We start from the raw sequence: 22,547 nt of genomic DNA, 5'->3' as shown, positions 1-22,547 counted from the left end.
TATTCTTTCTCACAACCAATAAATGTAGGTATTCCCTCTGGGCTAGGTATTAGATCCCTTTCTATTATTTCATGTGGTCTTCTTACAATAATCTCTTCCCTTCCCAGAGCTTCTACTAACAACTTTTTGCATGTGATTCTCAAATCTTTTAAAGCATCCCCGCTTCCTATAAAGAACTCTAGTGACATACTTCCAACAGTTCACCTCATCCATACTAATGGCTACTGGATAATAAAGTACCAACAATTCAAGATACTAGATCTTGATATCTATATTACATTCCTTTTATTTATAAGTATCTTCATTCTTACAACAGCCCTATGAGGTAAACTATTTAACCCATTTTATATGTGAAGAAACTGAAGCAAAAAGAGATGAAGTTTTCTTAGTCAAGATTACAAATATAGTAAGTGGAAAAGCCAGAATTCACATTCAAGTCTGTGTGATTCTAAAAGCACAAGTCACTATAAAAGCAAGCATCCTCTCCTATATATTCCACTGGTAGTTCAAATGAGTGTAACACTTTAAAGTCAAACTTATTATCCCTACTCTCATTCAACAGCAGCAACAACAAAATGTTCCCCATTACCTTTTCAAGTTTGGAGTATAGACTCACCTATGTCCCCTCCCCTTTTAAATCTATGTGTCCTAAAGAACAGATCCTAGCAACTAATGTCTCTTCTCACTGCCTTAGTTTTGGTTTGGGTACCTGACTGCTAGACTTAAAAAAAGAGTCCTAAATGGTCTTTCTGCTTCTACTCTTTTGCAGTTCCAAAAGGCCATTACAGTGTAAGTGCTCTTCCTTTCAAGCCACCTAAAAACATCAATTCCTCAAATAGGTCCTTCATCAATATGGTCATAGCTGTCTCCTATTGTTTCTTTTTAATGTGGTTCTCAAAATTTAGTGTGTGTTAGATTCATCTGGAAGGCTTGCTAAAACACAGATTGCTATGTGAACCTCCAGAATTTTTGATCTAATACGTCTGAGATGGGGCCCTATAATTTGCATGTTTTTTTTACAAGTTAGTAAGTGATGCTGAGGCTACTGGCTGGGAACCACATTTTGAGAACCACTGTACATACATGATGTACATGAACATCTTGTAGGCAGTGACTCACTCATGGCTAGGATATTTTAGGTGTTTAACATGTGAAGATCAGGCATTATAATTTATAATTTATAAAATCAGTAAGTCTTGTGTGCCTTCCATGCATTACATGTAATATGATGCACACAGCACAGTCTGTGCCTCATTATTGAGTAGAGGGAGAGATGAGCAGGTAAATAAACATTTACAATAAATTAAGAGAAGTACCTCAACAGGGTGAATACAGGGTGCAATTGGATCCTCCAACAAGGGCATCTAACCAATCCTTGAGAGTTCAGGGAAGGTTTCACAATAGTCTAAGCTGAATTTTTTAGGAGTGGGACAGGGAAGGGTGTGTGGAGGATGAGGGAGCAAAGAAAGCAATGAGATAAAGTAATACTAGCTTGAGCAAACTTCAGTAGTTCAGTATGAGTGGAAGTGTTTGTGGAGTATGTACAATATGCGTTCTCCTCAAACACTGTGCAGTTACCCTCAGTGATGTCTTTGCAAAGGCACTCTTCCTTCTGCCTGCAATTTTTCTCCTATCTATAAAGTCTTACTTATCCATAATGGCTCATATTATATGCAATATCCATTATAAAGCCTCTTACAGCTAGAACCGTATTTTCCTCATGTGAATCTCATAGCACACTGTATCTCTCTAGTGGCATTTTTTCACACTATTTCTTATTAAAGTTGTATACTTTTCCTCACCCCCCCAACTCCTCTCCACCTACCTTCACAAACTGGATTTCGAGGGTTCTTTTTATTTTTTTGAGAATAAAAATTGAGTCTTATTTGTCTGGATAAACCTGCAATGAATAAAGTGCCTTAAAATGGTAGACACATTATTTGTTAGTAATGACTACTGAGATGATATGGACACATGAGAATGTACATGTTTCAGAGACAATAAAGTGCCTTGAAATGCAAAGGACGTTTAGTTTTGTATGTAAAACCAAGATGTAGTATTAAATTTTTCTTTAAATGTAATATAATTGATACTAAAGCCACAATAGACATCCTTTACTCCAAATTACCAAATAAACTTTCTTGTAAGTGAATATTTTAAAAAATAGTATTTATGTCCTGAATACTCCAGACCTAAAGTCAGAGTGATGTGATTACGACAAGGAATATAGAAGTGGATATAGTTTGCGTTCGTTAAAGAATAATTCTACTTTATTATATATATTACGTAAACACTTAAAATTTTTTTCCCCAGAAAAAGATATTGTAGTGGTTGTAAATAGTCCAAATTTCTCTTTTTAAATATTTAATAGACTATTTCATTTACATTGCATTCATGGGCTACAATAAACCTTTTAAAAACCACCATATGCATCTTACACATAATATGTCTTATTAGCTATAGATAATATGTTTGCCACATATGCTCAACTACTAATGATATCTTCCTTACCATCCAAGGTAGCAAAAGTCTCTAAGCAGTTATTAGTTTATCACTTACTAGTTTACATGTTATTCCCAACTTGTACATTGAAATTTATTTTATATACAACACAACTGGATTAAAATTTCTCAATAAAATCTTTAAGGTTATCCCAAGTGTTAAAAGCCAAAGGCATTCTGCTTCCTTGTGGGTGGGGCTTGCAATTTTTTGATCAGGCTGAAGCAGACACCACAGGTTCCCAGGTGAAGGGTAATAAAAGTGGGCAGGTCCTTGGACAATGGGTTGCCTGGATTAGATGCAGAAGAGGCTTTTTGGGTTGGTGCTGAAGAGATGCGAGACTTCCTTTCCTCTTGGTACATAGAGGGAAGAAGTTGTCTGTGACCCCTTTAGGACTCGCCCTAGCTTATCTGACTTCCAAACAACAGCTGGTGAATTATTTGACCAACATATGAAAGGAATCTCTACTCTATGGTCCCAAGTAGACAAAGTTATAAATAAGCATAAAGGTAAGAATTTAAGCCTATGAACCCATGGTAGTTTGAGATCAAGAAAGTACCTCTATACCTAAAGGAAGGAAGATATGACATTTCTTAAAATACTTTCAGAGTTATTATCCCTCACAAGACAAAGTATCAGGTTCATTAACATTTACACATGCTCCTCTGTATTCATACTCTTACTCATATGTTGTAATTTATAAATGATACCTCTTCACAAAGGAAATTTCAGAGATTTGAGATGTGCCTATATGAATGCCTGATGATGAGTTACACTATATACAAACGTCCTTCTGCTCTTTTTAAAAGCACTGAAGAGACTTAATTCAATACACAACCCATCACACTGTGACTAATGATATTGTCTTTGCCAAATCTTTTGGTACCAAGATATTTATTAGTGTTATGTTCCTTTGCATTACTAAAAAGTTATTGAAGTATCCAATGAAGTCAACATTTTATGCTGATGACTGCCCCTTTCTTTACCGAAACAAGCTATGTGGAAGAAATGTCATATCGTTATAAAGATTTCAGCAGTAATGAATTTTGATACACAATATCTTTAAAAGATCTTAGAACTACTAAATTTTAAGTACCAATCTACAGACTTCACCATACTTAAAATTTTCCCACAAAATACAAATGAGAAAGTCTTAAAATACTATCCTATAGTTTATTTGGAGATATCCTAATTTTGTTACTCCACAATCATTTATTCACTGAATAGAAATAGAGAATTACCCATGGTTCAAATATAAATATAAGCTGAAAGGTATGCATTTGGTTAAGTACACATATGTAAAAAAGTGACTTTAAATTCCGGCCAAGTAATTTAAACAGGTAATTCAGAGTATTCAGAGATGTTCCAAGGTGTCTCTATTTTAAATAAAGCCTTAGTATTGATATTTTTACATATATGATTAGAAGAGATTACCTTAGGAAATGATAAAAGGAACATGCATGTGCAAAGAATATGGAAATTAAAAGTTCTATTTTCATTAAGAAAAAATCCATTATTTTACATCTTTATTCATTGGGCCACTTTTCATTTCACATCCCCCTTAACTTTAAAAGGCACTTATCCAGTGAAATAAGAATACATCAAAGCATTTTGAGGTATTTGTAAAACGTGGCTTAATTTTACAGTAAAACCTGGACCGGGCTGAGCTATGCACAATTTGAATTTACATGTTTTAGTAATTAATATTTCCATGTGAATTGCATATATAGTCACATATATAATGTATGTGCACATTATACTTAAAGAGGAAGGAGAGAGGACAGAATTTCTCACTGTTACAAATGGATAGGGAGTCCAAGAGAGAAAGCAAACTTAAGCCCTACAACAGCTAGTATTTTTTCACTTATTGCATATTATCTTTCCGGAGTCTTTTTCTCCACAGCCAAGAAGTTCTGAGGGTTAAATCAGAATTTTCTGATGGACTCATGAGGAAACCAGTGGAAGAAGATAGTAATCATAATTTTTTCCTTTAAGTTTTATGAATCACCCACATAGTTTTCACTAAAGATGATATATTTCCATATCCTATTACTCACATTATCTCCTGTAACCTATCACTTAGAGCAACTGCAGCCTTTCTATCGCTGATGTCTATGCATCTGTGTCAGGCGGATTAAAAAACTGTGGGTATAGTTTAGGATCTTCAACACAAGCTCTCTTTCCTTTCTCCCATTTCAGTAAGACATTTATTAATGTTGCAATCTCTGAAGACAAAGGTTTATTTTGGGGCCTTCTAGGTTTACATTTGTACATGCTATAGAAAACTAAATAGAATGTGATTTTCTTTTCCTTTCATCATCATTAATGGTGTACTTTAACTTCTTCGAAAGATAAAATTGAGTGAGTCTGAAAGCCTCTGCTAGGGAGATGTAGGAGGAAGACAATCAGATCAGAATGAAGGCTGCAGGAGCAAATCTTTGATCATACCACAGAACCTCATTCCCCAACCTCCAAAATAAATAAGATATTTTAAAAGAACCATAATAATACAGTTTTTAACAAAAAATTTTATGATGATATTTACAGGGGTAAAATTTAAAAACAATTTTGGATTTGCATATACTTGGACCATTACATTTCAGCCATTCCTTCCTATATTTCATTTTTGTTCTTCTTCCAAAGATATAGAAATATATATATTTTAAAATAAAAAGTAGAGTCTTAGTCACCAAAGCTAAGGGATGAAACAAAGCATTGTTATCTAAAAATCTACATTTCCTATTAATAAGAATTCTGAGAGAGAATAAAGAAAATGTTCATACTTATTTTAAAAATCATGTTTAAATATAATTTAGGAATCTAAATGAAAAAGTAATTAAAATTAACCTAAGCCCTAGTATTCACAAAGTAACATGCTTAAAAATTTACAACTTTTTGCTATGAGTAATCTTTATAATGTCACGTAATGTTAGACAATTAACAAGGATATGTTTATTTGAGAATATTCACAAATATTGCAATATAAGTCTGTATTTATCAAAATAAAACCAAAGCATGTGTTTATATGCATATATATAGCTAAATAACAACATTCTAAATCTATATTAATAAAAATTTTAGTTTATGAGCTTCCATAATGACTATAAATACTTTCACTCTAGAAGTTATATTTAAAAGTCATTTTACCAGAAATCTAATAACTCACAAATCTAAAAAAAGGTAACTCAATGTCCACTGTAAATGGGGCTATAGTGAACTCTCTCTGCCATTTGCTCCAATTAAAAAAAAAATCCCTTGGTGCCCAGTATTGAGGTTAATCAGGTGAAAGGAAATGTAAAAGTAATCAGTGGCTACATTACCTAAAATTTCAGCCACCATGCTGATTAGAATGTTAATTTAGTGGGGGAAGACAATACTAGAATCATAGGGCTAAATGACATAAAATGAACTGAAGATTAAGTATTTAAGAGTTTGCTTGAATTTCCTATTCTACAGTGCTGTAAGGTGTTTCCCTTTCACGCAATTATCTTCATCAGGCAGTTAAATGTTATCTACTAATTGGACCTCCCTTCCCCCAGGCAGCAAGTGGATTAGGCAATTAAGGCTGGCCGATTTTTTGGCTTTTTGGTAGGGGTAGGAAAAGGGTTGCAGTTACTGATGCTGACTTGCATACTTAATAAGCTGAAGTAGGTAAGAACATCAGCCAATAGATACATATTAAACACATAAAACAATCACTTATAAGGAAACATCTTTAAAATTCCATGTAAAATAACTAGATCACATTAAATGCATACGGCCACTGAAAGATGTTGTCTAATAATAAAAATAAATCAAAGTAACCATTTTAAAAAGCAATTTCTCTGTTCCTGAGGAAGCTAGTAAGAACTACATAAATAAGAAAAAAAATCAGGATGCAGAGATCTGCAGAGAAAATAAATTGGTTAATAGGAAGTTACCATTATTAAGTCATCATACAACTTAATCTCCTCCATATAAAAACTTAAGATAATAAATTTCAGTTTGATAAGAGAAAAATCATAAAATATTATATTGGATAATAAAATAATTGATTTCCTTAGGCAAAATAAAATATATAGTTTATATTAATATGTGGCACTTCAAAGCCAGTTTCCACACATTTCCATAATGTCCACAATGTTCAAGTAAAAGGAAAAAAATTATGATCATCTCATAAACTACTCACTATATAAGGTAAAATCAGAAATAAAATATTACTATGAAAAACTAAAATCTATAATGCACTATTTCCTTTTTTCTTTTCTAAAAGAAAACAATTCACTTGCTGTTCTAGAATACAAATTTCTTAAAATTCTAAGAGTTATTTTAGGGTATTATCAAAACTACTTATTAGGCAATATGTTAGACACCATGCTAATATAGTTAATCTCTGTGTATTTAATACAGCAACATCTTGTGTTTGTTTACTGGAATAAGATGCACCAGAAATACTGCTATTTGAGGTCTCCGTTTTCAATATTTTGGGTATCAAGAATAATAAGATAAATACTTTCTCCTTTAAGAAAGGAGAACAGAAAAGTAGGCAAGAATGAAAAAAACTGAAGAGAAATAGTTAAGTGAGAAGAGACAAGAGATGTTAAAGGAAAAGGGAAGACAATGAAATTAGAAGAAAAATCTAAAAAACAAAGATGACAATGTAGTAAATTAAAAATAGAGAGAGAGAGAAAGCAAGCACCTCTGCGGTTAGCCAGTATCATCTATTGATTCCATCAAAGGACTACTTCTCCCGAAGTCTAGGACTAGGGTGGTACGGTGACAGGGAAGGAAAAGGAGAACTGGGCTTTAATAGGTCATCACACTCTCCATCCATTCTGATTATGTTGGCTTTCTCTTTAATCAATACTTAACTGTTCTGGGGTTGAAGGAACAAGAGGGAGAGGACAGAGTCAAAAATGGGAGACTAGAGTGACAATGACAGAATAAAGGGGACACCTTTGAGAATTATATAAATGAAGTTAGAATAACCCTTCCAGATGACACAATAATCCTTTAATTTGTTCCTTCCCAGACCCTCCATCCCAATCCCTCTGCCATCACCAGTTTAACTCTTGGTAAACAATGTTCACTATTTGGGGCTTATGAGAACCACTAGCTTATAGTACTCATCTTCCTCCTCTCACTAATCACAGCCCAACATGCTATTTGCTACAGCCTGTCTTTTTCTTAACTATCCCAACCCGGGTATTTTCCATTCCAGTAGCCTTTATAGCCACATCTATTAAAACATTTTTTTTGACAGAATGTAGTCACGAGGTTCCAGAAGACCTTTCAGAAAAATAGGAATATTTAAAAATATTTACACAAAATAATAGAAAATTTTTCCAAATGCTGGATTCAACCATCACATATCCCACTCTTTTCAACTGATATTCCTAAGAAGAAAATATCTGTTTTTAGTATGGATAGAAGCTTTAGAACACTTACACATGAAAAAAGAGGATTAACATGAAATTTAACAAATTTATTAGGAATATGCCCAAATAGATAACTATAAATATTAAATAGTCTCATCAACTAAAAAACGTGTTAAAAGTGCATCATGAGGGCAGAGTTGCTGAGTCAAACTATGCCGAGGTATCTCCCAGAGAGAGGGATGTAGTGACAGATGAAGTGGAAAAAATCTTGGGAGATTCCAGCAGCCTTTGAGGAGTTGGATCTTCACTGGCGGGGAAGACATACAATAGGACTCAGTCTGCTTTGCTTGGATGTTCATGATTTTTTCTTCTTCCTACCTGGCAGCCACAGTTTCTCAGCCACAGAAGTATGGTCATTTGAAAAGCTTAAAAGCCACTTACAATAAAAAATATAGCAACATGAAAAAGGACATAAAACTTCCCATTTCATTTTAAATAAGGAAATATACTTTTTTTAAAAAAAGCATACTTAGAACATACACATCTAATTGTACATCTTGAAGATATACCATACTAGCAATTTCAAAAAATAGTACTTGAATTCCTGTGCTTGATTCAACTTTCTCAGACTCACAGAGAAAAAATTCAAATTGCTTTTCTAGATATTTAAAAATAAGAATAGTTATCAGATTTTTATATTGTACATTACTACCTGTAGCAGTAGAAAATTTTGAAATTACAGAAAAATACTAACTTCTCACTGGGCTAATAACATTCAAAATATAATACTAAATATCACTCTTTTCATTATTGAGTCTAAATTTGTATGGAATAATACTAACAATATCTCACTATTTTGATCAATTACTGGATTAAAATATTAGATTTGTATTTCAAATGAATTAAGCCATAGTTTAATGTAATTATTATATCATAACCAGCGTGGTAATAAATGTAGGAATAGAAGGGGTAACTGTAGACTACAAATAATATATACTTGTTTCCACTAATTTATCCACCTATCAAGTCTTTCAGAGTAACAAAACCCAGAAAAATTGCATTTCACCACCTGTGTATACTGTGTAGTAAAACAATTGAAAGCACTATACAGACCAGAATGCATGCTGCAGCAAGAAAAAGAGGGCAGAATAAGCTGCATTTTATAGAATGCACCATTCTTCCACAAATATGCCTCTCACTTGAACACAAAGACCTGGTAATTGATCACAATATTAAGGAAGACTAGTGTCATGGAATTCAACATGTTTCCCTATCAGAGACTGCCTTTATTGTTATCCAAAGTCAGTTTGTAGGTTCTAGTAGCAGTCTTTCAAGAAACCGGACTCCAATGGGCTCAAGTGTCGTAGCAGGTAAAAGGAAGAAAAAAGGAGGTTGAAAGTTAACTTTTATTGAGCCACTACTGTGTGCCTGGCATTGTGATAAGAGTTTTACATATCTTATTTATCTGAAGGAAAGGAGTGAGAAAGTTAAATTTCAATACCATTTCTAAGTTTAGTTTTGCTGATCCTACCCCAGTTATGTAAATTCTCACTTCCTTTCCTCTTCTGTCCTTGGCCCCACTTAATCTCTCACTGAATCCTGAGATTTACTTACATGATTGTTACAACTCTTCCCTTTTTGTTTGATAATGTTATAATTTGAGTTTGGGGAGGGAGTATAATAAAACTAAAGTAAGAGCATGGGCCTTAGACTCAGAGAGCTTTGTATTGTGGGTTAAGTTAAACAATCATTCTGAGTCTCAATTTCCACATACACCTTCTTTGTAGGATCACTGTAAGGAATAAATGAGATAAAATAAGTAAAGTACTTAACATTTTGCTTGGCATACTATAAGAACTCAGCAAATTTTGGCTACAATTATCATTATAAAAAGGCAAAATGATGCTTCAATAGTTACCATAACTCACTTAAAGCCATAAGTCAATTTCAGAGCAAAAACTGGAAGCAAGTTTCCCCAACCATTATTCTGTATAGTTTTCAATATTTTAGAATATTCCTGTGATGCAAAGATATATTTACACATTCTCAGAGTATGTAAGTATCATCAGTACATATAGATTTATTAGCTCACTTGTAGCTTTTAAAGATTTTCATATTCATTTCATAAATATGAGAATCTTAGCTCCACAAAGAGTATCCTTTAAACAATTTATCTTTTTTATTAGAGACTAATTTCTATCCTCTTAGAATTGAACAACTGGAAATTAGTCCAACTATCCAACGGATCTCATGTTTGTTAAGGTCATGTTGGAGAAACAGAAGCAACTTGAACACTAGAAGAGGGAGAAGCTGCCTGTCTAATGAAGCAGCTGCTTTAGCTCACTATCCAAATCCCCATCCTAGGGGACAAGAAACTTTAGTCAGGACAACCACTTTGTATAGTTTCTAGTAATGAGAGCTTAATCATCATCAAAACTGTCACAGCGTGCAAAGGCTTTTTCGATTACCAACATTCTGCATTAATCCCTATTAACCTTATACCTACGTGTTTAATTTTTAAACTTACATTAACTGTTTTTTACTTTATAACAACATTTATTCCGATGCTTAAACTAGTAGTACTATATATACAAAATGACAAATATAGGGAGTAACCAGCTTAGAGGAAGTGGCCAACAACTGTCAGGAGCAGGTTGCTGAGTGTTAGTTCCAACCATTCTTACATTAACTTTTATTCACTTAGATAATGAACTCATTGAAGAAATACCATAACTTTAATTATCAGTGTTCAGCAGCCTCTCCAAAATATCACAAACTTTTCAGTTTATTCAAAGCCAAAATTAAAATGACTTCTGCCTTAAGGTCAGAATCAGAGAAAGATCAGACTTTTCACCCGAGTCTTCTAACCTCCCAAATTTGGCCTTTTTAAAAAAAATGTCTTCTATGACTGGAACATGCAAAAGCAAATTTAGTTAAAGGTACAACAGGAAATACTCATGCTGAAAAATTAATGAGCTCTAAAAATATTTACCACAACAAAACCATTTTTCTCAGTTGAGAATTATATTAATAATCAGATTATTTTACCTTCATTTTTTATAACGATATATTCTATTTGGGCAGAGACATGAGAACAAAGTGAATCAACTGAGACAGAAAATAGCCTAAACTGAAAATCATGTGATGTTCATTTTCTATATCTGAGATTAAGAAAAATAGACCTTGAAAACCTAGAATAGGCACAGAATACCACTGTCATTCTTGGCCTAGGAAGGGATTTGTGAGGTTCATAAAGCAAGAAAATTTTATGCACTTATTTAGTTCAGCGCAATAGTTTTAAGACTAACACCATAGTCCTGTTTTGGGAAATGAAGAGCTAATTCATCTATTAAAGATTATTTTTTTAAAAAATCAACATTTAAAATAAATCAATATACCGGAGAATTTAACGAACAGATCAATCTTAAAGTAGATGAATGTATGCTGTTATACAAGATATCAACTAGGTAATTCAAGAATTTGTAAAACAAAACTTAAAAGTTGTATCAAGAAAAGGATAAATTTGTATGCTTTGTGACTTTAATTTATATTCAAAATTACTACCCCAGTTCATGAAGTGCATAATGTTACCCTGCAGCTGTCATACAGAAATGCGTATCTAACCTCAGTCACCACCCAAATTCCTCATGTTCTTTTAAAACTATGCCTTACATTCCATCAAATAATTAAGAAGAATAGCCATTCAATTATTTTTTTAAAAGGTTCTTCAACTATTTTCTACACAAACAGGTATTTCATTTCATTGATTTTCTTAAAACTTTAGCAAATGCTTATATTAGTTCCTCCCACTGACTCAGAAGGTAATTATACATACCACAGTCTGATGATTAACTTGAATCACTTCATCACCAGCATGGATTTTTTTGCACCGATCTGCAGGTGACTGAATGTAACACAAAGGAAATGATAAAGAACATAAATTTTATCAGTCAACTCCTCTCTCTGAAACACTATAATAAGTTCACCTCCTTAAATTAGATCAATAATTTAATTATCATCTTCTAGGAATTAAGAGTACTAGCATTTAATATGCTGTTTGCATGATATGTATAACTAATGATGAAAAGTAGAAATGTAAAACAACATATAGATATTTATGTTATAAAAGACTAATATGTTTCTGAGAGCATAAAGGGGAAAAAATAATTGGTATTACCCAGTACAAACTTTATACAGACAACCCTACAAGGCTCTACTGGGCAAATGGTTCAAAAATGCATTTCAAAACACTATCTTTTTAAATTTTATCCTTTCTATTTAATGCAAATAATTCACATTAACTTTAGCAAATAAATATTTTCAAGTATATACTTATGATCAGCATCAGAACTCTGTCAACTGATGATTAAATTCTAATTTATTTCATTACTAATACCATTGATTCTGAGTAACTTAGAAAAGGAAGTTAAAAGTTACATTATGTAACATCCTGTATCTAAACATATAATTATAAGAACATACCATTTCTTATGTTTCACACAGTGTAATATATTGGCAAACAAAACCACACTAAATAAAACTAAAATGCCTGCATTTCCACAAGAGGTAACAATTTCATCACTTTTTAAAAACTTTTCATAAGATATTAAAAACAAAAGCAAACAAGCCAAAAACAACTTTGGTGAATTAATGTGACAAGTTTATGAAGTTTTTAGACAACTAAAATGATATTTAAGATAGAAATTTTATAATATTATAGGTATGAGTAATGCACTTAAAATACTATTCTTTATTTTCCTTTAGTGACCACTGATTATTAATTCTAATATTGCAATGTGTATGAACTCTTGAATGTACAGAAAATGTGTTTTAATGAAAAATATATTTATGTATTTATGTGTATTAACTTATCTATCAAACATAACTATAAATACTGTAATGTTTATTCATTAGTATCTATTGAAAGCTAATGAAAAATGATATGGTGATGGAATTGCAAAGTAAAATGCTACAATTGAGACCCTGGAATAGGATTTACCTTAAAAGTGATTTCTAGTTCCTTTATTTTTTATCCATTTCCAATTTCCAATTGTAAGTCAAAACAATATTAACTTCAATTTTAACAAATTTTAAAATTCACAAAACATTATTTGCCATAGACTACAATTCAAGTTAAGATGATAATCATAAGGAATTCTAGTTTGAAGTAGACTATTGAGAGGATAGTTCATCTAGAAAATTAACCCAACCCTAAGAATGAGGTCATAACAAGAAAAAATTGTATTTATTTTACAGCATCTTTAGGAGGTAAGTATATTAATAAATCAGACACGTACCATATAACAATTCTGAAAAGGTCGTAAATCATTACTTTAATAGAGCTGTAACTATAGTCAGTCCTTGCACTGTTTGTTTCACAATTGATCTTTTTAAAGGATAGTATGAAAGAAATATATCAAGCCAATGGCTCTAGTTATGATGTAAAAAGAAAATGATAGTTGATACATAAAATTCAAAGAAACTGAAATGACTTTTTTGCACAGATAAGTAAAAAAGGGACTAAGTCCTATAAATTATAGACTTCTAGTTTTAAAAGGGAACCTAAAGATCATTTTGTCTAAACCCCACATTTTCCATATGAGAAAACTAGGAAACTAGGGTGCAGTGAAGCAAAATAACTGACCCTCTTTAGTGAGCAACTGTACTAAGACTCAACACAGACCTCCTAATGACAAATGACTGAGGGTACCAAAAACCAGTAAAATATTAAAAAAAAAAAAGAATGAAGTGATGGACTAAACCAGGTCCATCACTTGAACCAAGTATTAATAGTCCATCACCTATAAATGGAACCTAATCAACAGAACAAACAAGCAAGGAAAATATAATCAGCAACATTGAAAGAAAAAGAAACCAACAGAAATGAGAGGGAAGGAGGGAGGAAGGTAGCAGGGAAAGGAAGGGGAAGGGTCAAATCAAGGAACATGTATGAGGGACACATGGACGGAACCAAGGTGGGGAGGGATTGAAGGAGGGAGGTGGGGGTGGAAGGGGCAGAGGAAAGTGGTGGCGCGTAAGTGGAGACAAATGTATTTGAACAATAAAAAAATTTAAAAAATAAAATAAAATTTTAATAGTAATAGCTTAAAAAATCAAATAAAAATGTGAATACAAAAATACTTGGTTCATATCTGAACTACTCACAGAATCAATCTTTCTTTGATAACTTGTCCACTTACCAAATATTACAGAGTAATTAATATGATCAAAGCATAGTGTTCAACTTTTTTTTTTGACAACAGACAATATAGGAATGAAGTTCCTCCCAATTCTTTAAGATACAGTTCAAAATCACAATTTCTGTGATTCCTTCTCTGATTTCACTTGGCAGTATTTACTATTCTTTCCTTTGTCTGTCTATGCAAAGTTCACAGCCTGTTTACACAGATAAATGCCTACTTGCACTTTGTAGAAGCAACAAGCTAATTTAATTTTTAAATTCTTTCAATATCTAGCCCTGTGCCTGAAACATAGAAGATATGAAAAAAGGTTTGTTAAAATGAACAAATGAATAAATGAATGCTCAGAGTGATATGCAAGTATATGAGAATGATCAATTAATGAAAAATTTATAGTATACAGTATCTCACTGCATTTAAAAAATTTAAATAGTTCATAACATGAATTTAAATGATATTCTTGGTCCTATATACTTCTCATATCTAACACCAAATGTGAAGTCAGTACAGCAATACAACTATAACATTATTATTATGTGTTTCATCATTCACAGAAACCAAGAGAAGTGGGGAGGGGTATCAATAAATAATTAAAGTAATAGGAGAATTAGATAACAATGTTGATTTTTAAAAAGAAAATGCTAGTAAAATCGTAAGGTAAATAATAACTTGACATTAATTAATTCTACCTCAGTCTCCTTTGAAGGAACACAGCACAAACATGTAATTTGTCAGAATTTCTAAAAGAAAAACATTCAAAGATCTGCACCTCCTTAAAAGAGTAGGAAGTAAATATGGGGGAACCCAATGCAGGAATAACAATTTATTATATTATTCAAATCCATTATACTGATAGTATTAATGTCCAACACAATGACTTCACATTTCTGTAGCTTTACAGCATAGTCTTTCACATTTATTAACTTCATTTTTCACAACAACCTAGTGAGGTGTGTAGTGCAGGTGGTATTATCTCCAATTTATAGATTAGGAAACTAAATTAATGAGAGGGTAAGTGACTTGCCAAAAATTACACTGCTATTAAGCTGAGAACTGCTTGCAGGACTGGGGCCCAGGGAACTCACTCTGACCTACTGCTTGCAGTAATTCTCACAGGCTGGTCTCCAGGGTTTTTGCCTAGCGGGTGGGACCTAAGAATTTGCATCTCTAACAAGTTCCCAAGGGAAGCCGATCCTGCTTGTCCAGGGAGGCCCTCAGTGAAAACCAGTGAGCTATATCATGCTGCCTTCACTAAATTAAGCTGAGTTATACAGAAAGTACTCAGAAAGCATGACTTATCTGCTGTTTATTTCTTATGTGTGAGCAAGGTTCTTAGCATAAATAAACTATCTGACAGACGGAAGTGGATTATTTTAGATGTCACAATAACTTGTCATGAACCAGAAAACACTTAACAAAGACAAATCTCTCCCTGAAAACAGAAAACATCTGATTTACGTTAAGTAAATAGCTATTCTAAGCTAAATAAACTGACTGAAATTCTCCCTAAACCAGCAGTTACTAACTTAATATATTTTTAGTTTTATCTCCAAATTAGTTCATACCCTCAGAAGTCAACTGTAGTTATGCGTGATATATAGGTTGTTTAACAATAAAAGAAAAGAACATACTCCAAAATTTGAAATGTTACAATACTTACATTTTCTGTAGTTCCAGTAATTACGTGGAGGCCATCATATGTTGATTTAATATACATACCCTAAGAAAAAGACAGCATCAGAAAATAAAAGTGAAGCAACTGGAATATTTCCAAGTATATTATTTACAAAAAATTACTCCATAAATTATTTTGTTAAAATTTTTTAAATGTTATTTTTTAAATTACAGTTTATATTCAATATTATTTTTATTAGTTTCAGGTATACAGAATAGCAGTTAGACAATCATACACTTTGCAAAGTTTTCCTTCCAATATTTTCAGGACCCACCTGACACCATACAGAACTATTACAATATTGTCGAGCCCTATCAAATTAAAATTGCCACATGCCCCAGGGATGAATCTATGATTCAATAATGCCATCTTTAGATGGGTAAGAAATTCCTACCTGAATGTGCTGGCTTCTAATGTTTGCCTTAAAAAAGCTGTACACAGCTTAATCAAATTACTACTTGGGAAATGAACTGCCTATGAAACTTGTAAAATGCAGCATCATAATGCAATACCCTGAAGAAAGAACACACCTCGCTCCCGTCAAAATTCATACTATATGTTCTGTGGCAAAATAAAAGTTACAATGCAAAATTGAAACACTGGTATGTAGTTAGCTTATTGTACTTGACACATACTGCACAACAATAAGTAGGCTTTTGTAGAGCCACTACAACTACAGCTAACTAGAGATAGAAGAGTGATAAAATACTGTTAAGATAAACTGTTTTTCTCCTGCCCTTTTGTGGTATCCTGCATTTTCTGCCTTTATTTCTTATTGATGAAATTTTAAAAATTATATACAATCATCTCTGTATAATTAATTAAGAAGTAATGCATGGCAATGCCCCCTCCCAATAAAGAGAATGAGATTCCATTTTCTATTTAAATAAAGCCATTATAGAAAAACTTCATTAAAATGTAAAGATTATCCAGAAATCCTGAAACGGAAGCTTTTAGAGCAAATAAAAACTTTAAATTATGGATAGTGATAGGACCTTAAAAATATCACAAGAAAGTATTCACATTTTAAATATTAAAATATTTTCATTTAAGTAATTCAGAAAATAATGGATGATTTAGTGAACTGCCTTTTTTCCCTTTCTCAGAAAGATTATGTTACTTTTAATTTTCTTTGGGGAAAAATCACCTGGGCTTTACCTATAAAAGTGCTTTGCGTTTTGAAATATTGATTTAAAAAATAAAAAAATACTAAATTTAATAAACTTGAAGTCTGAAATATAAGGGACTTAACATAACCAACAGTATCATTTCAGAAAAAGCATATATTTAAGCACTTATGTTAGAAAGTTACTATAATGTTAATTTCCCAAGCCCTATGTGAGTTATATATTTAGATACCTGAATGTACCTTTATTTTCATTGAAAATAAATAAAAAAAATAAACAAGAGGTAGTAAAGTTGATGGTATGGCATTGTTAAGAAGTCATCATGTCGCTTTTAATTTTGAAAAGTCATTTCAATAATGTCATTGTATCCAAAATGTTGGCATCATTCCCCAAAATGGCTGAGCCTGGATCTCTAATGTGAAACAAAATGAATGTAATTTTAAAAGATGTTTACTTACCTGTGAAATCTAGTTTCTTAAATGGAAGTTCATCAGTATATAAAATAAATTACTAATCTCAACACAAGTACAAATAGAAATTAATTAAGAAATTGGCTAGTAGTTCTTGGCTATGACCATATAGTAATATTCAAGCTTACACTGGTGACAAGTGTATAACATACCTTTGAAGCTGACATTTATTCCAGTATTTACTGGAAGACAAATATAATGGTGCTATTATAGAACTCAGAAAAGGACAAGATTCTTGAAATCATTCCCCCTCACTACCCTCAGGAATTAACAAAATTACATCAAATTAGTAAAGGATCTTAAAGTATATTTGTAGAGCTAAACACTGAATTTTGTTTTAGTTTTGTACATAGAAGGATTGTGAGAAAGCAAAGTGGAAAAGGACAGTGAAAGAAACAATGTAGATTGCTTGGACATACAAAACAATCATCACTAATATCTACTTGTTATAACATGGCAGAGACCGCTTTAAGTGTTTTACATTTATTTCACAATAGTCTTTGTGATAGGAACTACCATTACCACTGTGGTAGAGATAAAGAAACTGAGGTAAAGAAAGGCTAGGGAGTCTGCCCAAGGTGGTAAAATCAGTTTTCAAGCCCAGGCAGTCTGACTCCAGACCATAATCTCAACACTAGGCTCCTGATTTATTGACTTATTAACAGTTAGGAGAGTTGTATAACTTCACATATCAGAATATTTGGAAACTATAGATATTACAGTCAAATGTTCACTGTTTAACATCTACTCGAAAATACTAAGAACTCCAGTACACATGTACTATGTGCAGTGCAATTATAAATGTAGAGTAACTGAATTTAATATTTTACAAATTATTTTAATCACCCATCTCTTTTGACAACTGTAAGCCAAAGTTGATTCTATTTCTCTCACAATTCTTTCAATACTGTGCATTACTGATTATGGATTAAGGTGTTTGACAAGAGCTCTCAATAATCTCATAAATGATTAGATCATAGAGAAAGTCTGGTATCCTAAGAGAAATGTTTACAAAAGACATTATGGTTATTGGGATAATAAAAACTTATGGAGATAACCTAATTATGACTCTGGAGATAAAATCTATTTGTAATTATTTCACATACCAGAAACTTTAAAAATGGCAATTTATAAGCTAAAGCAAGTATCTATTAAAGTATCTATTAGTTAGGATGAGGATCACATCATTATTTACTTATAATTAAATGTTATACAATTTATATTAAAGCTATTTTTTTCAGATGGATAAAAAATGTTTAAATGCTTAAATAAAGAAGGATCTAGCTATGTATACAGAATACAATTCCAGCAGCTTCATAGTTATGAGCAATAGAATAGAAATAAATCACACTCTAAAAATGCACAAATAATGAAGGCATTTTGTTTTATGCAGTATTTTCACTTTTAACTTCAATAAATCATTTTCTGCAACTGCTTTTAATAGGGGGAATAAATGGTGATGGACAGAGACTTGACTTGGGGTGGTGAACGCGCAATAGAGTATGCATTGCAGGTGATGTGTTGTAGAACTGTACATCTGAAACCTGCATAATTTTGTTAACCAGTGTTACCCCAATAAATTTAATAAAAAAGAAAAAATAATCAAAACTAACTTCATCCTTTTGATCTCTCTCTGGTAGTACTAATGAGAAAAATGGTCAAAAGTCAGGGTCCAAAAGAACAAGACGAAACAAGTTGCTTGGATGACCTTTGAACTAACCAACTTCTGAATAATGATGAGTCCACAGAACTACATCGGATCACTTGTTCACCTCTGAGAAAGGGTCAAATAGCAAGAGGACATACGCATACCATTCAAATGGCTCTTTTTCTGGAACTGAGACAAATCTGGATTTCCATTTCATCAAAACATTAATTCTCCCTTTTTTTCCTAAAACCAATTAATTAATTCTGGAGCTGATTTGAACAGTTCCCTCTCTTCCACTCAGCTTGCCAAAATGACATTTGCTTTACTCTGTCTCTGAACGTTGGTTAACCAATAAGAGCCAAAGGAACCTCACAGTCAAGTCAATGAAATAAGGCATATTTGGAGATGGTCCAAGTGTCTAAACAGCAAAAGAACCCTCTGAAGCTAAGGGGCTTCCCCAAGGATGCCCATCCCCCTCAGCCCTTTATTCTCTATTCAACTCATTTCTTGGCTCTGATCCAGTTAGATATGTTTAGCTCTCATTTTCTTTCTTTAATTTTCAGCTAGTTGATGTTGTTTAAAAGTATTTTAGAAACTTGTTTTATATTTTTAATCATAATTAAGCACGTTTCCCACCATTCTGTATAATGCTCAGGATTCTCAAATCTAACAAATCCTAGGAGATTTGATCAATTAGATAGAAAGCTGATGAACAATTTATCAAGTTTATCAGTGGAAGAACACAGCAGCTACCTTCGGCCTATGAGAGATGCTCTGTTTTGAAACTGGCATAAGACCTTCTGCAGATGTTTCTAAGCTAATTAAACTTCATTAGAGCTTGTTATTCTCCTACCTTTTTCTATTTCTTTCCTTCGTTTTACCATTTATACAGCTCCTATGGCTAAACAAAAGCTAAATGTTACCCAAATCCTCAAATCTATTCAAACATGACTGAGTAAACTTAATTAAAAGTTGTTTAATTTTAAAAATGCTACCTTATATAAGTCATATAAAATTTCTATTTAGTTATCTCCCCTTTAACACACATAGTTTTGTAGTTAACTCTTTTATGAATATTCAAAATTTTAGTTTTTTTTTTCTTCCCTCTGAAATATCTTCCCAGTGAAGTGCTGCTGACTATTCTTCAAAAAAAGAATATCTTTAGCCCTGGCTGGTGTGGCTCAGTGGATTGAGTGCCAGCCTGCGATCCGAAGGGTCGCCTGTTTGATTCCCAGAGTAGGGCGCATGCCTGAGTAGCAGGCCAGGTCCCCAGTAGGGGGCGCACAAGAGGCAACCACACACTGATGTTTCCCTCTCTCCCTCTATTCCCCTCTCTCTAAAAATAAATAAATAAAATCTTTTAAAAAAATCTCTTTAGATAGGCCAACTTTAAAGGTATTCTCCTAAACTCACACCCCCATTTAGAAATTCCAAGTTTAAACGCAGGATAACGGAACAAGCTTTGTTTAGATGTACAAATGTGTGATATAGGGCAAAGTGGTAAAGATCTGTGATTCAATTTTGTAATTTGCAAAATGAAAAAATTAATACCTATTCTATAGAGTTGTAAGAAAAATACCTGGCAAATGGCAAGCACTCATTTCTTCTCTTTTTTTCTTCTAGCTCTTTCCCAGACTAACTGAATCTGCTTCTTGAAATTTTACATTTATAACTATTCCAAAGAGCAGACCCAGATCTACCTCTTTCAAATTAAAAAACTAAAAGGCCTTAGCTTCATTTTAAAAATTCAAGATTTCATATAGTTCATTAATTAGCATTGTGTTGAGTCATTTCACACAGCAATCCCACCCCCATGATTTCAGTATAAATTAGAGGAAAAATATCAGACTTTGTTCTCAGATCAATACCATCCTTAGAAATGGAGACTCATAGAACTCAAGAGAGCTTTGAAGATTATCTAGTCCACCCTTTCTGCTCCCAAAGGTCTACAGATGAATAGAACAAGGCCAAGGAAGTTAAATTTACTACCCCAACCTCCCCCAGGTCACACTCACAACATTTATGTAAGTGATTTATATCCAGGTGTCCTGATTCCTAGTCTACTATAACATAGTAATTAGTTCATAATTTCCCACTCTATAAATCATGCTTATTAGACAGGTTCCTCTCTTTCATAACAACTGAAAGGGGAGATGTAGAAAGGAAAATCTTTAATACTATAGGTTGAAAGGTGTTTTAAATAAAAATGGGCTAAAAGGAATAGTAAGACTTTAAAATTACAAATATTACTTCAAATACTTATATAAACATTACACATAAGCTCTTAAAACTAATCAATGTTAGATATAACACATAGTTTACAATGATGACATGCTTGCTGGCTATATCTGATATGCTGATTTCCATCTTCTCAGGAAGAAACCAACAAAAACAACAAAAGCCTGAGGGACTACGGTTACCTAAAAGTAATTTTCCAAATATTAGAAGAAAAGTCACTCTATAGAAGAGATAGCTTCAAACTGAAAAATCACTGGTGGCCAATGAAGGGTTTGCCCTCTGAAAGAGTTATATACATATACAATGTCTGTCCAGAGAAAGTCCTACCATTGGTACTATAACAAGAACAGTTTGTGTGACATCGATGTGACCTGGCAGCCAAGGAGAGTGGACTGGAATGTGCATGCATGAACAATGATGACTTCACTCTACTAGTAAGTGGGAGTGGTAGACTCCACTGAGTAAGCATGTGTGCTGTGTGGTCATCACATTCAAAATGACTGAGCAAGTAGAGCAATGAATCTGTGTCAGATTTTGCGTGAAGCTTTAACATTCCTCTGTGGAAACTGGATGATTTCAGAAGGCAGCAGCCATGGGCAACGGGTGACTGGCTGCTTCATCACGACAACATGCCCGCTTGTGCATCACATCTCATGCAGAGATTTTCTGCACAACATCAAACACCAGGTGACTCAGCCCCGCTACAGCCTAGATTTGGTGCTCTGCGACTTCTGGCTTTTCCCAAAACTAACATCATCTTTGAAAGGGAAGAGATTTCAGACCATGGATGACATTTAGGAAAATATGACAGGGCAGCTGATGACAATTGGGAGAACTGTGTGAGGTCCCAAGGTGCCTACTTAGAAGGGGACAAAGGTGTCATTGTCCTATGTAAAATGTTGCTTGTATCTTGTATCTTCTTCAATAAATGCCTCTACTTTTCATAGTACATGACTGGATACCTTCTGGACAGACCTCATATATTGAAGAAGAAACACCACATAAAAAGTTAAACCTGCTTAAAGATTTTTAATAATATATAATCTGCATTAAATTACTAATGCTAATTTCTAAGATATCTATTTTCTAAAATATCTTTAATTGCATCCTTAGAAAATTGATCTACAAGGAGAAATTAGAAATTTTGTAGCACCAACCTAACATGAAGTAGTTATGTAAGATGTTCTCTCTAGCTAGTTTCTTGCTTTTTTAAAATCTGTCCTGAAACTGGCAGCAGACCTTTTGTAGGTGTCTTTTGTTTCTCCCTCATTAATATTGATTTTATATGCTTTCTTTCTAGAGTATTAATAAAGAGACGTTCTCCCTTAGGTTA

At 32.9% G+C, this 22,547-nt stretch overlaps 1 protein-coding gene across 5 annotated transcripts in view; it reads right to left on the bottom strand.

Annotated features, from left to right (window-relative positions):
- The window catches only part of CNKSR2 (connector enhancer of kinase suppressor of Ras 2), a 269,164-nt gene that overhangs the window by 126,155 nt on the left and 120,462 nt on the right, over positions 1-22,547 (bottom strand). For all 5 annotated transcript variants that reach the window (XM_054581133.1, XM_054581134.1, XM_054581135.1 and 2 more), the window contains exons 7-8: positions 15,717-15,776; positions 11,692-11,760 (exon numbers count right to left, since the gene is read on the bottom strand). In XM_054581133.1, the coding sequence (XP_054437108.1) occupies positions 11,692-11,760; positions 15,717-15,776 (129 nt within the window). The remainder of the gene's footprint in view (positions 1-11,691; positions 11,761-15,716; positions 15,777-22,547) is intronic.

This window comes from Pteronotus mesoamericanus, unplaced genomic scaffold (assembly GCF_021234165.1).
Source record: "Pteronotus mesoamericanus isolate MK-2021 breed Mesoamerican mustached bat unplaced genomic scaffold, CSHL_Meso_final contig_65, whole genome shotgun sequence".
NCBI lineage: Eukaryota > Metazoa > Chordata > Mammalia > Chiroptera > Mormoopidae > Pteronotus > Pteronotus mesoamericanus.
The sequence above is the reverse complement of the archived record's forward strand: the minus strand, read 5'-3'. Positions and strand labels throughout refer to the sequence as shown.